The sequence below is a fragment of the Cottoperca gobio genome, chromosome 13, assembly GCF_900634415.1.
Source record: "Cottoperca gobio chromosome 13, fCotGob3.1, whole genome shotgun sequence".
Classification (NCBI taxonomy): domain Eukaryota; kingdom Metazoa; phylum Chordata; class Actinopteri; order Perciformes; family Bovichtidae; genus Cottoperca; species Cottoperca gobio.
Window position 1 is genome coordinate 19,472,964 of NC_041367.1, and position 16,727 is coordinate 19,489,690.

Below are 16,727 nucleotides of genomic sequence, written 5' to 3' on the forward strand. Positions count from 1 at the left end.
AATAAACGTGTCAAGTGTATTTCCTTCCTCATGGAACATTTGCAAGGCAGATTTTATATTCATTATTTTTAATATCCATGTTTACTAGAAGTATCCTTCCTTATTTTTGCTGGCACATTGCAGTATATCTTGGCGTGTCACCTCGACCTGTTACCGCCCCTTGTCCCAGGGTCGGGAATCAGCAAAACAATAAATATGTGTGACACAATTCGTAGGACTGTGTATTGTGCATGCACGCATTACACATAACTGGGACCCAGTCTAATGTTATTCTTGTTAAAGAGATGAGAGAGGTATTCTTGCAGCATTTAAGATTTGTAGTTGTCTGCATTAACAAGAAAACTAATCTCTATAGCAGGAGTGGGAAACCTTTTTCATGTCAAGGGCCATTTTGTTCTTTACAACATCCTTCGAGGGCCGTACTAATTATTGAACTCATAACCTCTGCAAATTCTTTTTAAGACGCAGCCCATTCATTTCACTTTTCTTTTATGCTGTGCAAAAAAGCAACATTTTTATCCATGTATCTTTCTGTTTTATTAGAAAACAATCCTTTATTAGTCCCACAACGGGGAAATGTATCTTGTCACAGCAAAAGAACATATGAAATAAAAAGGCAGTAAACAATAATTAAATATAATATATATAATATAAAATATATATATATATATATATATATATATAAAAATAATATAAGTACCATGGTTGATAGAAAATAAAGCGATAATTGCACAGCAGTGGTGGAATAGTCTGTTCTTGGTGTGGTGTTCTACCTCTCTATCTTTCCATGTTTGTATGTTACGCTCTTAGTCTGGTTTTTGGGCATTTTGACCGATAAGAAAATGGTATAAAAATGATTTTTACACCACATAAGCCAAATCTGCCATAGAACAACATATCCAACATTTTTGCATGTTGTATGGAAAAGGTAAAAAAGTAAGGATTTTATGGTGACATTCACCTTCATTGTAGAAAATGCAAAGTCTGCTTTGCTGAAAATTGTTACTTTACTATGAACTATAATAGTCATTACTGCATTACCTCTGGTATAAGCACAATCCCCCCACCCCTACCCCCGGCAATGGTAGAGTCCCCTTAAAATTGTATAAGTGTGAATATATAAGGACAAAAAATAGAAATAAAAAAGGTGCAAGTTTACTTTTAATTAACTACTAAAACACGATTTCTTCATTAGTGTCAACATTGTCTTCATCGTCAAGGGTAACCTCCTCTGCATTTTGACAACGTTCTCCTCTGCAGTCTCCACAGGCTGTTACACATTTCAGGCCATGTTACGACAAGAGCAACTGTTATTGCCACATGGATTTCTGGCAGAAAGTTTACATTTACATCTGACACACTTCAGTAAGCTCTCTGATGCTGCATCCAAGTCTGTCAGGACTGGTGTTAGTATGGTATCAGCAAGTTTCCAACCCCATTGCATCGGATCTAGGTCATTGCTTGTGAGCTTCAACCAAAGTATGACTTGCAAATGAACAAAACCGCAAACTATGCTGCTCTTTCTGTAGGGGGAAGCTTCTGTGGATCAATTGGTGTTTTGCTTGTCGACACCATCTCCATGTATTTAGCGTACCTTAGACTGTTCAAAGAATCATCTGCTCTGCCTCCATATAAGATAACATTTAACCAGATACCAGCTTTGCCAATCTGTTCCACTGTCGCCTCAGGATTGGTCATCAAGAAGGATATCTGCTGCAATACTTCTGATTGTTTTATCTTCTTCAAAATACTGGTTTTGCCATGCCTATATGTTGCAGAGGTGGTGTCGCAACCACTCCATGCAGGGATTAGTTGGATATGATTCGGAATCCTATTTCCTTTCTCTGATTTCAGCTTTTATGATATTTGCTACAGCAGTTACTATTCGTTCTGCTTCATCGTCGATGTCTTCTTTCTTTTACCATTTCTTTTACCATTTGTCATTTATGATATACTTCGCCATCTTTCTAAAGCAGACAACGTTACTGCGCCTTTCATCCTCTGCAAATAATATGAATTCTTTATATTGCTCTTGCAGCTTTTGTTTGAGTCTCTTGATTGTGTAAACCTCTGATTCGCCACTAAATTCAATCATCTTAGCATGCAATTCTGCAAGTGTGTACAAATCTGCATCACCTTCTGATTCCAGCCAGTGACATAGCATTTCAAACCATTGCATCATTCCTTGATCTGCTGGTCTCCCTTGACCCTTTTTATCTGTTGATGCTGCGCTGTGGTCTTTAAATAGCATGAATCGTGAATAACAGTTGACGTGATAGATGGCCTCAGTCAATACATCCATGAAAACGATTTTGAACTTCAGCTGCCCATGAGTCCCTTCTCTTGTCACAGCACTCTAGAAGCTTTTCACGGAATGGGAGGGTTGCCACTGCGCATACCGGCGCTCTCTCAGGATGGCGAGTATTGACTGCTGCAGATTTACCACAAAATGAATACTTAATAATTAATACAATGAGAGGGTATTGTTACTGACTTACCGTGTGTTATAGTATTCAATGATAATTATGGTCGAAAGATCTTGTCGAGATTTCCGGGAAATTCGACATAAATTGTGCTCGAACTTGCCGAACGTGGATGACACTCCAAACGGGACGCCATTTTTTTATATGCACTCGTAACCAGGCCTTTGTACCTATAACGCAGGCAGCCCATTGTAGTTTTGTTGACGAAAACTAGCGATACCTACATTACGTTTATAATGATGATTATTTTAAATGAGTAGCAAAGTCATTTAGATCCGCTCAGAGACAGAAAATATTTCATTAAAAGTACGCTTATATTGATGAAACATTTTTATGCCCCACACTAACGTATTAATGCCGAAAAATAAAAAAATATTCAAATACATATAGAAATAATTCTAATAAAAGGGGATTTTTGCGGATTTTGGATACGTTGTTCTACTCAGAATTCTGCTTCGTTTGACACCAAAACCAGCTTTATACCATTTTTTTTCAGGGTAGCACCTAATTTTACTCTTCAAAGACCAGACTATCTGGAGAGAGCTGCTTGTTGGGCCAAACTCCGCCGAAGACTGTTAACTTTATCCAAACGCACTCGTCCCTTCAGCTCATCCAGTTTGACATGTTTCGTGTTTCACCACAAGCCCGTCCGCACAAAATATACACACTGGCCTTTTACTTCCTCAAATAAAGAATCGTTCGTCCATTTCTCCTGGAAAGTGCGACATTCCGCATCCACCTTTCTCTGTTTTACATTCACCATGCTGCGTTCGCTGATGTCAACGACAGTCTCGTTTAATATTGAAGTTTTTTGACATGACGTGACCATGTGATGGCACTTGTGTTGTGTTCAAGGACCCTGACCTTGGCCAGGAAAAACAGTCAATCGCCCGTCTATTGCTGTCTAGATTATTATTATTTTTTTTCTAGTTTTTTTTTTGTGTGTGTTTATGAATTACCTCGAGGGCCGGATCAAATGGTCAAATGGAACCGGAGGTTCCCCACCCCTGCTCTATAGGCTAAACGAAAGCATTGGCGCACATAATGCAGTACAGCTGCTAACTTTGTTCCGATCGCGTTGTTGAAACATAACATCCACCCTCCGGTTCCCCCTCTGGTTAACAGTGTTAGCTCTGCACTGTTGCTGTTGTTTGCACTGTTAGCACCGTTAGCACCGTTAGCTTCTAGCCACTGACTCAGCCATCTCCATGTTGAGAGCCCTGTGGACTGTGGAGGTAATCCCTCAATCATATGCTCTGACCTTCGTATTATCCCCTTTAAATTAGTTTGTCGTGGACGTTGTCTCTCAACTCCACTTCCGTTCTCAAGTCTCAAATTGCTAATCGGACGTTAAACAATTGACCACTGCTGACCCCAGAGGCTAAATCATCGTCAGACTGATCGATGAGTTCCGAGATTGCAAGAAAACTAACTTGGAGGCAAATGAACACCCATGAGCAAAAGATGTAGAAATAAACAACAACAGCACACTGTATAATGTGACTGTTTGGGATTCATTTGTACTTGAGATACAACCAGTTGAAGCTGTGCAAATAGTCGTTTGGAAATCCTGATTACAAAGTATAATGTGTAAGAATAACAGTAAATGTCAGGGTTTAAACATTTATTATTTAATCCTTTATTTAAACAGGTAGTCTCGTTAAGATCAGGATCTCTTTTTCAAGTGACCTGTGTACAAGGAAACAAAAACACACATACAGCATAGACAGGCAGATATACATTATACATTTTAATTTCATATTGAGGACTGTGCCTTGAAAAATACCTCCGTTCAGGAGGGAAGACGTTGTTTAGTAGACTTTGGTAAAACATAGTTAAAGCTGAGGTTCTTTGATTCAGAGAGAAAGTTGAATCAATTCCTTTGTGAGTCTGTTGTAGTTTAGAGTTGGATTTAGATAACTTTAAATAGCAGGTAAGAAACCTCAGTGAGTTTCCGTTCCCAGTGAGTGAACAGAGTGAGCCTGTGTTTTCAGGGGGGGTTTGCTTTCTCTTTCTGACTTCAGGTGCCAGGCAACCTCTCTGCCCTTCACATTCCCCAGTTTCGGTCATGTGACCAGAGTATGTCCAGAGCCAGCAGAGCACGACCAGAGAGACTCTTTCCTTTCTTCTCTCTTTTTCTTTCTACAGTCATCCAGGTTTAGGTATTTAATGAGATTCAGTTTCATCATAGCCTCAGGAACCTTTGGTTTACGAGGCCGCTGTTAGCTTTATAGTTTGTTGGTTGTTGTTTGTTGTCAAAACATGAGAATCCCATTCTCTCACTCACACTTCTAAAGAAAATTAAGTTATCCATTTGATATACTGTATGATAACAGAAAGGGAGTCTGTATGTATGTATGCCGATACTTCAATTTTCTTGAAAACCGTTCATTTGATCACTTTCACGATTGGTGTATTGCAAAGGACCCAAGGAAGTGCAGTGTGTAGGGTAGAGATCTCTTGAGACCGCTTCTGGGGAACACAAGCATTCACAAGCATTCACAAGCATTCACAAGCATTCACAAGCATTCACAAGCATTGTCCGGAGCACTGCTGCGCCCGCTGGAATAGTGTTGTTACCTAGGCTACGAGCATATGCGGCTGCTGTTAGGTATCTTCTTGACCAATGAGAATAAGGTTCTTCTTCTTCTTTGTGCTTGAGTGGGTAGCCTAAACGTGTGAGGATGTGCAGTGTGGAGTGTCTAGCTATACAATCATTGTGTTCATGATTAAATTGTTTATAGATCACACAATTATTAAACAGTATTTGTTTACAAGAGGACTAAGTTCTTCATTGATCTAAACTCTTAATTTTGCTCTCAAAGTGCACCAGATTAAAGCCTTTAACTTTAAGATGTGTACAATTGTCATGTCCAACCACCATAGTCTCTCAAAGTCCTGTTGGAAACACTGCTAGAAGTTTACAGCAATGGCAGGTGTGTTGCTCAGGACCCAAGGAAGTGCAGTGTCGGGAGTGAAGCTGTAAACTGTAAGCAAGCAGCAGCAGACCAAGCAATCTGCTCGTTCTGAACATGCACTGCACTAGTAGGTCAAAAGGGTAACTTGTGTATTGTTGGGTGGCTGCGAAGTAAAAATCAATATCAAAGAATCAATGATTATCTTAACTATGACCAAACGTGCCTGAGGCTCTTTGACAAGTCACTGGAACAGCACACAGGAAACTGCTCACTGGTTAACATGCTCTGACATCATGATGCTGTTTCTGTTGAAAGAGATTCTATTTGCTCTATAATTTGTGTCCTTTTGCTGATTTGGTTCGTGTCATGTGATCCTACACAGGCCCGTTAACTGTAGCAGATCATTTATCATTTAGTCACAGAAAAAAAGGAGATTAAAACAAAATAATTGTGTTTTAGAAGCCTGTTTCTAAAAATAATCATATACACTATATTAAACAACAACCGTAGAGTTTTTTAAATGAATTGTAACTTGTTTAATTTACATAATATAAATTAAATGAATTTGTGTTTTTAGATTACATTTTTCTTTTTTTGTTTAGTTTTAATCAGCAAGGTAATAGTTGTATCCTAAATTACTAGCAACAAATTGAAAGAATGTCGCAATTTTATGATTAAAGTGCAAACAACAGGCCATAGTTAGCATTATATAACATGTATAACAGCATCAGATAATCTGACTTCATCTGAACACAAATGTCATAAAATGTCATAAAAATATCTTCCTGAAAATCTTGGCAGTAGAAAATATTTGAGTTTTGAGGCATGTAAACACATTCCATCTCAGCTACAGGCTGCAGGTCACTGAATGATTTGCTCTGTCTGACCAATACACAAAGCCGTTACTGGATCATTAAGTTTTCTCTGGAAAGTAATATTGATTTAAAAACAACCTTAAATGAACTCTAATCTGTATTTACTGTAATCATGACCAGATGTCAAGCAGTTTCTTGTCCTTTTGTTGGAGGCGTCATTGATAGTATGAGACAACAGTTGGAAAGTAATGTGATATAGCGCCGAGTGACGTCTCCCATATTTACTATAAGAGGTCCATTAATTTTTCAGGTCGCTTCCTTTGTCAGGTGTGACTGCATGTGTTTTTGAAACCAGTCTGCTGAAGGGCTCGACTTATGTCCATGATAGAAACTCTGGCTGATCGATCTTTTTAATGTGCTAGAGTCTAGATAACTATGCCCTGTTTTGCTGCTTCTCCTCATTATATAAAGATCTCAGAGATGGCAGGAAAAGCAGCACCGTGGAATATTGTAATGAAGGTTAGTTATCTCCGTGAAACTGCCCGGAGGCTCCAAGCTGGAGCAATCGACTTTGAGCAAAAATTACTGATACGCTTTTGCAAGGCACTTCTAATTTTACGAATACATCTTATTCAGTGGCCAGCATTAGAAGTCTGCGGTGATACAGGGCAGTTCCCACTAAGAGATGTGTAATTGTATAAGTATGTGGAAGGGTGTTGGTAAGAAGTGTGCAAGCTGAGCCAAGCATCCAATGATAACTAAAGTCTGAAGGTTAAGGAAACGAATAAATCATGTAACCTGTCTGGAATGACTCCACTTCTCTGTGCTCACACACTTCTCACCTCTGCCCGTTAACTGATCCTGTGGCTAATTGTTTAGAGCACGTGTGGCTAAGTTGCCAGTTGCTTGTAACGTAGCCCTCTGGATTGAATGTCAGGATACTCTTACGAAGGCACCTGGATAGAACGCACTCCGTCATTTGTGTTACCGGTTCACTGACTCATGTGGGAGTGAATGTATTGTTGCAAAATCTTAAATGGAGCAGGATATTAAGAACAAGCTCGTTAAAAGGTAATTGTTGGAAATGAAACAAGATGTGCTGTATATTAAAAAACAGTCATGTTTATTAAAAAACAACAACATTGTTAGATACATATACTGCACCTGTATACAACACACAAATATAATGCCGTCATGGATGAACCCGGGTGCTGTGCTCCTTTTCTGCGTACTGTAAAGCACTCAAAGTAGCCCATCCCCCCCCCCTTACCACACTGCACTAAAAGCTGCGTTGAATACAGTTCTCATCTGTCTTGTCAGTTACAGGTGATTAATGATACTCTTATAGCAGTATTTACAAAACGTAATCTTGTTGATAACCCTGTCTTACTATTCAACACATCCAATTCTTCCACATTGTAGACAGCAGTGCCTTATTATAACGGTGACATAAGAAGCAGTGATGGCATTTTTTTCATAAAAATGAAAGTTCAGTGGTAAACATAAAAAAGTATATGATTGCATACTGATGGTGACAATAACATTTAGCATGTTGAACTTAAAAAATACAGATCAGTAACAACATCATTTTCTTTGCTTTTTTGTTTTTAAACATAATTAAAGGAGATTTCCACTCCAATGTCCTTTGCATGCTTTTTTAGTCTCTGAAAAACAGCGAGTCTAAGTCAGAGATACTTTACATTAAAGGCAAAATCAAACACATCCTTCATTACGGACTCTCCTTGTATCCTTGAGCTCTTTCCCTCAGTACACCTTCAGTTTGGTGAGGAGAGCAGGTTTGTGGTTCAATAATGTCTATTCCTCTTTTACCTTCATTCAGACATAGTCTTTCCTTTCTAACCCTGGGCCACCTGCGGACCGTGGGGCAGAGTAAGCCATTCGTGATGGGTTGTATCTTGTCTCACGTGGCGGACAGGAGCAGCAGAGCAGTCCACCACCAAGAATCAGGAGGGCAGCAGCTGCCCAGCCGATGTACAGTGCGGCCCCCAGCTCCCTACGCTGAGCATCGGTAAGTAAAGGGTTGTAGAAGTCTCTGATTATGGTGTTGGCCGTCCAGGAGACAGGAATGAGCTGCATGACCCCAGAAACAATGAAGAAGACCCCAGAGATGATCATCACCTTGGACTTGGATGCCTCGTCGTCAATGCAGTTGGTGCACTTGGCTCCGGCGATGCCAATGAGCACTGCCAAGATGGCTAACAGGATGGAGATAACGGTAAGGGCGCGGGCAGCTTGGAGGTCCTGGGACAGGGCAAGCATGGAATCGTAGACCTTACACTGCATCTGGCCTGTGCTTTGGACCACGCAAGTCATCCACAGGCCCTCCCAGATGATTTGAGCCGTGACAATATTGCTGCCGATGAAGGCCGTCACCCTCCACATGGGAAGGGCGCACGCCACAATGGCAATAATCCATCCCGAAATGCACAGGGAGATGCCTATCAACTCCAGCCCGATAGACATACTGAACAGATTCCTCTTCTGCTGCTGAATGTGTCACACCTGAGAGGAGGTCACAGAAAAGATCTGCAGAGGGGAAGAGTCAACCTAAGACCCAACTAGTAATTAAATAAATTTCAAGCCTTGCATCTGTGAGTGTGTGATGATCTGTTGCCTCAACGTCACCAGTATCCTTTATAAGGCTCAAGTGGAGGGGAGGAGTCATGGGAGGAGGTGACATCACCAAAAGGGGAGGAAGAAGTTGGTCAGACTCTGCTATCAGCTTACATGGCCAGCTTCACAATGGGCCTGGCCACAAAGAGGCCTTTTACAGCTGAAAGGGCACACAACTATTGAATGTGTTGTGGTTATAACCAAAGAAACTGTTCTAAACTGGATTAAGGCTTTACTGTATGATTGAAATGGTGCAGATGCAGGAACATTTGACTGATGTATCTTTGTTGTAACAGAAATGATTGTCTTCATCCTTCTGATGAAGCAGGTTGTAAATGGAATCTTATCTTTACCTGTAAAACTCTTGTTTCAGTCTTAACTCGAAGATTACTTCCTCATAATAAACTCAGGCTTCTTTCTGCAGGTCTAGTGATGTTTTTTATTTTTATTTTTTCAAATGGCTAATATATGAAGAATGCTTGACCTCCATTCCTCAGTAACTTCCCCCTTACCCTTTTATCATCACGATAGAAAACCTTGCATCTCCAAAATCAGGATGTTAAAAAAACAAAAACATCTTGCTTTCAGCGTGACTGCAGTTTATTTTTTTTTAATCATACAAAGAGGTTTTTAAATGACCATGTAATAAGATAATAAATACTTTTTTTTTACTTTACAGACTCTTTCAGTTTAAGGATCACTTTAGGATTTAGAGTTATGAGGCTTTCACCTGACAGCAGTGTTATGTTTGATGGGCCCTAATGACTCTGTCTGTCTGCAGAATGCCCTTGAAATTCTTTAGGGCCGGGACTGTCTCCCTAGAAAAGCCACCCCCCCCCCCCCCCCCCGACATGAACCAGGTCCATTGTTTGGGAAGGCAGTTCAGATAGTCGAGTGTGGGGAAGCTGACAAAGTAGCGGTTCTTGTTATCATAGAACCAACAGACATGTGGGAGACAGCCAGGTGGATATATGTGCTGTGATAGAGACTCCCAGTCATCATACTAATGGCAGGGTATGCAGGGTACATGGAATCAGACATTTTCTTTGCACCTGTTGATATGAAGATCAAACATTTTTCTGAATCCATTTCTGAATGTGTTGTTTCAATTTCCCTATGGGTGTCAGTTTTGTTATGAAAAGTGTAGCTGAATGTAGGACCTACCATGACCTAAGGGCCTATTGAAATGTATACTATGGCAGGGGTCCTCAACCTGAGGGCTGAAGACCAGAGAAGCTATTGTATTTCATGATTCTTCTCAAACTTGGAAATACCAAATGTTTCAGCCGCTTCAATAATGTTAAACCTGAAATAAATGTTTGTAAAAAGAAAACTTCAGTAACAAAAAAAAAAGTCTTTAATTTAAAATGTCAGACATCAAACATTTCAGATTAAGTGATTTACAAACGGTATAGATAACAAAATGATGTGACTTCATGACAAGCTTCGTTGATCTTAATCAAAACACATATACACAACCAATACAGTAAAAAAAGAAGAAGAAAGAAGTATAAATGCAGATTTGACTATTTCGTAAATTTTGATCACAATTTATACAATCATTTATTTTATAAAATATAAAATACAGGGTACACCGCATCACGAACATATAGTTTCACTCAGTGCTTCCAACAGCCTCAAAGCTACACACAAAACATTTAACAGAAAAAACAAGTTTGGATGTAGGCTCGGTACAAAAGGGCTTACTTTATCTTGTGGCATGAATATTGGAGTTTTCTCCATCTTAACATAAAGACAGGTGTGTATAAGTTATAAACAAATGACTGTCCTCTCTGGTTCTCTCTGAGCAGTCTTTTTCATGATGGCTAATGGGCGGGAACAGAGCAGGTGCAGGTTCAGACATAGTCTCTCCTATCGTAACCACTTGGAGCGAGCGACCTGGTTTGGGAGTACATCATCTTTGATGGTGGCCCATACCTTTTCTCAGGTTGCGGGGGACAACTAGAGCAGAGGATGCAACCTCCAATGAGCAGAAATGCGGCTGCAGCCCAGCCCAGGTACAGAGCCCCACCTATCTCCCTCTTCTGTGACTCAGGAATAATTGGATTGTAGAACTCTATGATGATAGTATGGGCTGACCACGACACAGGGATCAGCTGGGTCAGAGAAGCCAGGATGAAGGCCACCCCAGCGGCTATCACCACCTGAGCCTTGGCTGACTCTTCATCCACACAGTTGGTGCATTTTGCCCCCATTATGGCCACCAGGACTCCAACGATGCCCAGCACGATGGAGATGATAGTGAGGGCGCGGGCGGCCTGGAGATCTGCGGTTAGAGCCAACATGGAGTCGTGGATTTTACACTGCATCTGACCTGTGCTCTGGACCACGCAGTTCATCCAGATGCCTTCCCATGTGGTCTGCGCTGTGACGATGTTCACCCCAATGAAAGCTGACACTCTCCACATGGGCAAGGCGCAGGACACAATGGCCGAGATCCATCCTAGGACAGCTAGACTCACTCCAAGTATCTCCAGTCCCACCGAAGGCATGTCGAAACTCTGTAAGTTGAAGTGCACACAAGTCTTCTCTATCTCAGTATTCAGTCGTGGATTGAGTAAGTGTTCTCTGGGGTGCTGATTGCTCATATAAGTAGATTTCTTTAGCGCAGATGGAGGGTGGAGTCACTTGGCTATTGGTCGGAGAGGAATTCAAATAATCTTCTGTCCCACCTCGCTTGAATGTACAAAAACCCAGCCTTGGCATGTGAACGGCCTCAGCTTAATCATTCAACTCCCTCTGCCCCGGTAGCTCCCCCACCTTTTTGGGTAAGGGGAGAGTAAACAGAGGGACTGTATCTCAGGTCTGCAGTAGTTAAAGGATAACAGACATGGTAAAGAAAGGGGGATGAATGATTGAAAGTGGAAGGCATAATATCAACTCATGCGGGTTTGTCATTGTACTCCTCTCTGACACATCAGTCAGTTGGTCAGAGCAAAAATATTGCATAACTTTATGGTTTGTGTTATTAAGACCACAGGTTGTACAAAGGGATTGTTAATCATATTGTACCTTAAGTATAGCTTATTTGTATACAATGATTGAAGCTAACGAATGGATAGGCATGATGGGAAAAAGGGTTTATATGGGGTGGGATAGTTCTGAAAGCAGTGGGAATGCTCCGATTACCAGAAGCCAGTCTGACCATTTCCATTTACTGTAACCATCATATTTTATTGGCTTAAGGTCTAAATCTTTTTTTTTTAACTTAGTGTGTGTGGGAGAAATGTTCAAGTGTGTGAGTTTTAGCAGCAATCTTGCCATACAGGGCATAACATCAACACTTTGTAAAGTTACTAAGTTAGAATGACTTAAGAAACCCAACGTATTAGAGTGAGTCGATTAGGAGTTATACAAAAGTTATTTAAACATTTTTAGAGAGATGACGACCAGAATATTTCCACTAACTGTTTTGATACAAGATAAGACTTTAAATAATTTCATTTGGAAATCACAAGATGATGAAATATTGCAGAACAGTGTTGGAGTGTGTTGCTGCGAGATGCTAAAAACAACTTTTCCCAGCTGCCCAGGTTACCATGGGAAGTTATAACAGAGACCACATGCTGGATCTACAATGCAAACAAGACAAACCCTCTACAACACACAGTATCTGCATGTGGAAGGCGCACAGGACGTCATCAGAAGAAAATCATTTAAGAATAGCGTGCATTTCTCTCAGGACATATTTCTAGAGATGATTCCAATGACCGGAACTACAAAGAGAGAGCGGACTAGTGTTTTGGGAGTTGACACAATTGTCTGTGTGCGTGTGCACAAGGGTGGGGGGCTCTTATCAGTGTCCTTGCTCTGAAGGTCGTAGTGCATTAGAGGTTTCAACCTCAATTTAACTTTTGCACGTTCCACAGGGAAAAAAAGACCCTCCTCAGCATACACACTCAGACCTCCAGCAGTTTATCCAATACCAGGATCACACTCTGATTGGCACAGATCCTTTGTCAATTTGAAAATCAGTTTACAAAAAAGAAAGAGATAGAAAAAAGTGCTTTTGCTTTACCAACGTGATGCAGTGACTGTAGTCAAAGCATTACTTTGCCTTCAAGCACAGCATGTATTGGATGATAAAACTCAACATTATTTCAACAACAACATATATTTTTTGTCATCAACACAATGAAATTGCGAGTTGTGGTCCATTTATGCTATGCAAGAAAATACTTTACTTTTTCCTGATGGTTACTTTAGGCCAGGGGCGTCAAACATAAGGCCCACGTGCCAAAACCCGCCCGCCAGAAGGTCTAGTCCGGCTCACGGGGTAACTCTGGCAAAGTGTAAAACTTATAGAGAAGACATTAACTGCAATCTTTCAAGCTATTTCAAATTTGTCCACTAAATGTTTTGTAAGTTGTAATGCGTGTATAATGTGTAAATGATAAACTGAGGCATAATATTGTTGAAATTGCAAGAAATTTCAGGTTGTTCATAATGTTTTGTAAAAATATAGTTCATTAAATGTGAACATTTTCAGAATGCATTTTTGCATGTGGCCCCTGAACTAAAATGAGTTTGACACCCCTGCTTTAGGCCAAAAAGGAAACATGGGTCACAACACTAGCTACCAAGCTGTAACATTTCATTTCTTATAGCCACTCTCTTCGCCATGAGGTGATGTGCTCATATTGGTGCACACCGTTTCAGCACCAACATCATGTTTGTTGTGTTTTGTTGAAAGTCCTATGAAGTGGGAGCTGGTGCACTCACGGTACATATTGTCTTCCCCTCTGACTGGGTTGTTGCACTTTCCCATTAACACATGACTGCATATCTGGGCTCAGTAACAACATCCTGCAGGCAGGGTCCGTTATCCCTCAAAGAGAGTTGTCAGGATATTTAGAAGCCTATACTTCAGATCATTAACCTCATTCCTCAAGCCAGAGCAGGTAAAGAGAGCAAGACATGTTTTCAACCTGTGTCTTTCTTTCTTTTACTTCAATTGTATTGCTTGTAAAACAGAAACACAAAATTGCAATGCAAGTTTGTATATTATTTACATTGTTGTAGGAATATGCTAGTTATAATAGTTATAAAACCGTTATGATATATGATGAAGATATGTTGTACCGTATGACATTAAAGCAAGGCTTGATGAGTAGCACAGGCTTGTACAAAATAACAATAACATTAACATTGTCGGTGACCCTAAAAGCAGCAGGCCCACTGCTTAGGTGTTAGTAACACCTAAGTAACACCGTGTTACCAACTTTCTACAACAAATGCAGTCAAGGAGCTTTTATGTTTCTTTCAGTACCTGCTTTAGTTTTGTCATCTAGATTTTTAGAAGATTTCAAGTGACTCTTTAATCATTTAGAAACACTTTCATTACAGTGAATCCCACCTGCGGGTAAACTGATGGAAACCATCTGATCAATAGGGTCTTTGTGGCTCAGTTTGGACTCCATTACAGTGCAGGTTACCTCCCCTTGCAGAAGGAGACTTTTATCTCTGACTCAGTTTCACTCGCTAATGGAGGACAGACTACAATGGAAGGCAAGCATAAGGTTCTTCTCTGAAACAAGCCACCCATTGTGTCTTTCCTCCATTTACATTGAAATAAAATACCTAATTTCAGTGTGCACTTCTTATTGGTCAGACTCTGTTGAACTCTACAGCTGTCATCTTCCTCCGTTTCTGCATACCATAGAAGTCATGATTATTTGCTATAGTTGCTATGATACACTTAATTTAAGCATCAATTTAGTGTCGAGTGCACAGTTACAAACTATCTCCACCAAGAAGAAGTCTTGAGTAGATTCTTGCAAAAAGTTTTGTTCTTTTATTTAGAATCTTGTAAAAACTTTCTTTAATCAGAAGTAATATGGACAGACATTGTGTGTATTTATTTATGACCAGACACCATCTTTATGTTTTTAGAAAGAGCCAAAACATACAAGTACAATGTAATCATATTTGAAATATGATAATATAATATAATAAAATATTTAAATCAATTTAAGATGCCCACCACTACAGAAAAATGGTCATAGCAAAAACACATATGAAACATGCTTCAGTGATTCATTCTTATTGCCCAAGCCCATGATACAACATTAACATCCATGTGCTTTGGACGAACATGCTAACACTAGTCATCGTACGTTCATATGCCCCCACATGTCACATGTTCATACATAGTCTCTTCTGGGGTATCCATTGACTGACATAATCTTGACCGCTGAGTAGTCCACTTTATGGGGCATGGAGCCGCCACCACTCGCTGTTGTAGCTGCTGTGGGGGGGCAGGAGCAACAGAGCAAGGCTCCCCCTAGGATGAGGAGGCAGGAGGAAGCCCAGCCAAAGTACAGAGCATTACCAAAATCCCTCTTCCCCGTCTCCTCCAGCATCGGGTCGTAGAAGCCCAGGACGATGGCGTGCGCTGTCCATGACACAGCCACCAGCAGCAGCAGTCCAGCCACCACGAAGGTTACTCCAGCAGCCACGACGAGCCGTGGTTTACTGCTCACATCCCGGCTACAGTTGGTGCACTTGGCACCAGCCACGGAAAGACCGATGCCCACAATGCTTAGTACCATGGAGACAATGACCAAGGCACGAGCTGCTTGCAAGTCCACTGGCAGCCCCAGCATGGAGTCGTGCACCTTGCAGTGCATCTGACCCGTACTCTGCACTGAACAGTTCATCCACAAGCCTTCCCAGATCACCTGGGAGATGACAATGTTCTGACCGATATAGGCAGCCACCCGCCACATGGGCAGGCCGCAGGACACCATCACCCCTAGCCAGCCGGCCACGGCCAGGATCATCCCGAGGATCTCCAAGCCTGCAGAGTACATAGTTGGAGCTGGGGATGAGGAAGAAGCAGCTGAAAAAGACTCTCTTCCTTGGCTGTGTGGGATAGAAGGCCCTCTGTTTCTGCAAGCTCAACCCTCCTGAGATGAAGGCGATATCGGATCCCGTTGGCTCAAGGTCCTGCATAAGACTTATAGTGAGAGAGAAAGGGAGAGGGCGAAACAGATTCTACCTTCTTTATACAGCTTAGACGAGTGAAGGTGGAGTCAGCTTCAGGTGGCATCATGTTTATCTTCAAACTACACTTGCAAATGGGAATACTTTGGTATTTTTCGAATTGAATTAATGTCACATGGGAAAACCATCAGTATTCTTCCTGAAAACCTATTGTATCAAATACCTGCAGTCTTTGTCATCAGTAAACATATTAAATACGTGTGGATTCTGGAGGATGGTGTTGTCCTCAACCACATTTACGGAAGAAATTCTTACAGACCATTAAATCACTTCTGATTATATTATATTATATACAGATGCTTGTAACAGGGTTCCTTTTAAGTCGTTTGAATATGAGAGTATGTATCTGTTTATGTGACATGCAACAACCTTGAAGAAAATTGCTGAATCACAATCTGAATGAGATCTCTGTGCAAGAAAAAAGAGCAACAATGACAGACCTTGTTTTTTTGCTGGTCAGCTACATAATCCCTCCTGGGAGAAAAAAGCCACTGGATTTGAGTTAACAGGCCTCATTGTCAGTGTGCATGTTTGAGGTGTTTTTCTTAAAATGGAGGATATATGGTTAGATATTTATGTAATTAACACAAAAACACTGAGAATATCCTCCTGGTAGTCTTTGACCTGACGGAGTATCTCTATGGGCCGTGCCATTGCGAACGTTAAAGCATAAACACCCAGAACTTAATGGTAGATGATGTGTGTAACTAATCCCTTCACTAAATACCTCTTTTGTAAATGATCTTTTTTGGGGGGAATCTCAAAGGACAGAGAGCATATTTAGTCAAATCAATAAGACTAAATCTGTATATTACTGTGATTTCACATTCCATGTTTCATTTTAATTACTG

At 40.8% G+C, this 16,727-nt stretch overlaps 3 protein-coding genes across 3 annotated transcripts; all 3 read right to left on the reverse strand.

The window, feature by feature from the left end:
- Nucleotides 1–7,384: 7,384 nt before the first annotated feature.
- On the reverse strand, nucleotides 7,385–8,833 carry LOC115018128 (claudin-3-like). The gene has a single exon (XM_029446957.1). The coding sequence runs from the start codon at nucleotides 8,698–8,700 to the stop codon at nucleotides 8,053–8,055; it is 648 nt and encodes a 215-aa protein (XP_029302817.1). The 5' UTR covers nucleotides 8,701–8,833; the 3' UTR covers nucleotides 7,385–8,052.
- Nucleotides 8,834–10,450: 1,617 nt separating this feature from the next.
- LOC115017560 (claudin-3-like) lies at nucleotides 10,451–11,433 on the reverse strand. Its single transcript, XM_029446126.1, has one exon. It carries the CDS (start codon nucleotides 11,361–11,363, stop codon nucleotides 10,707–10,709), a length of 657 nt encoding a protein of 218 aa, XP_029301986.1. The 5' UTR covers nucleotides 11,364–11,433; the 3' UTR covers nucleotides 10,451–10,706.
- A 3,581-nt stretch (nucleotides 11,434–15,014) lies between these two features.
- LOC115017652 (claudin-4) lies at nucleotides 15,015–15,683 on the reverse strand. The gene has a single exon (XM_029446292.1). The coding sequence runs from the start codon at nucleotides 15,681–15,683 to the stop codon at nucleotides 15,015–15,017; it is 669 nt and encodes a 222-aa protein (XP_029302152.1).
- Between the last annotated feature and the right edge of the window lie 1,044 nt (nucleotides 15,684–16,727).

Coding starts and splice junctions, on each gene's coding strand:
- LOC115018128 (XM_029446957.1), bottom strand. CDS start 8,700: ATGTCTATCGGGCTGGAGTTGATAGGCATCTCCCTGTGCATTTCGGGA.
- LOC115017560 (XM_029446126.1), bottom strand. CDS start 11,363: ATGCCTTCGGTGGGACTGGAGATACTTGGAGTGAGTCTAGCTGTCCTA.
- LOC115017652 (XM_029446292.1), bottom strand. CDS start 15,683: ATGTACTCTGCAGGCTTGGAGATCCTCGGGATGATCCTGGCCGTGGCC.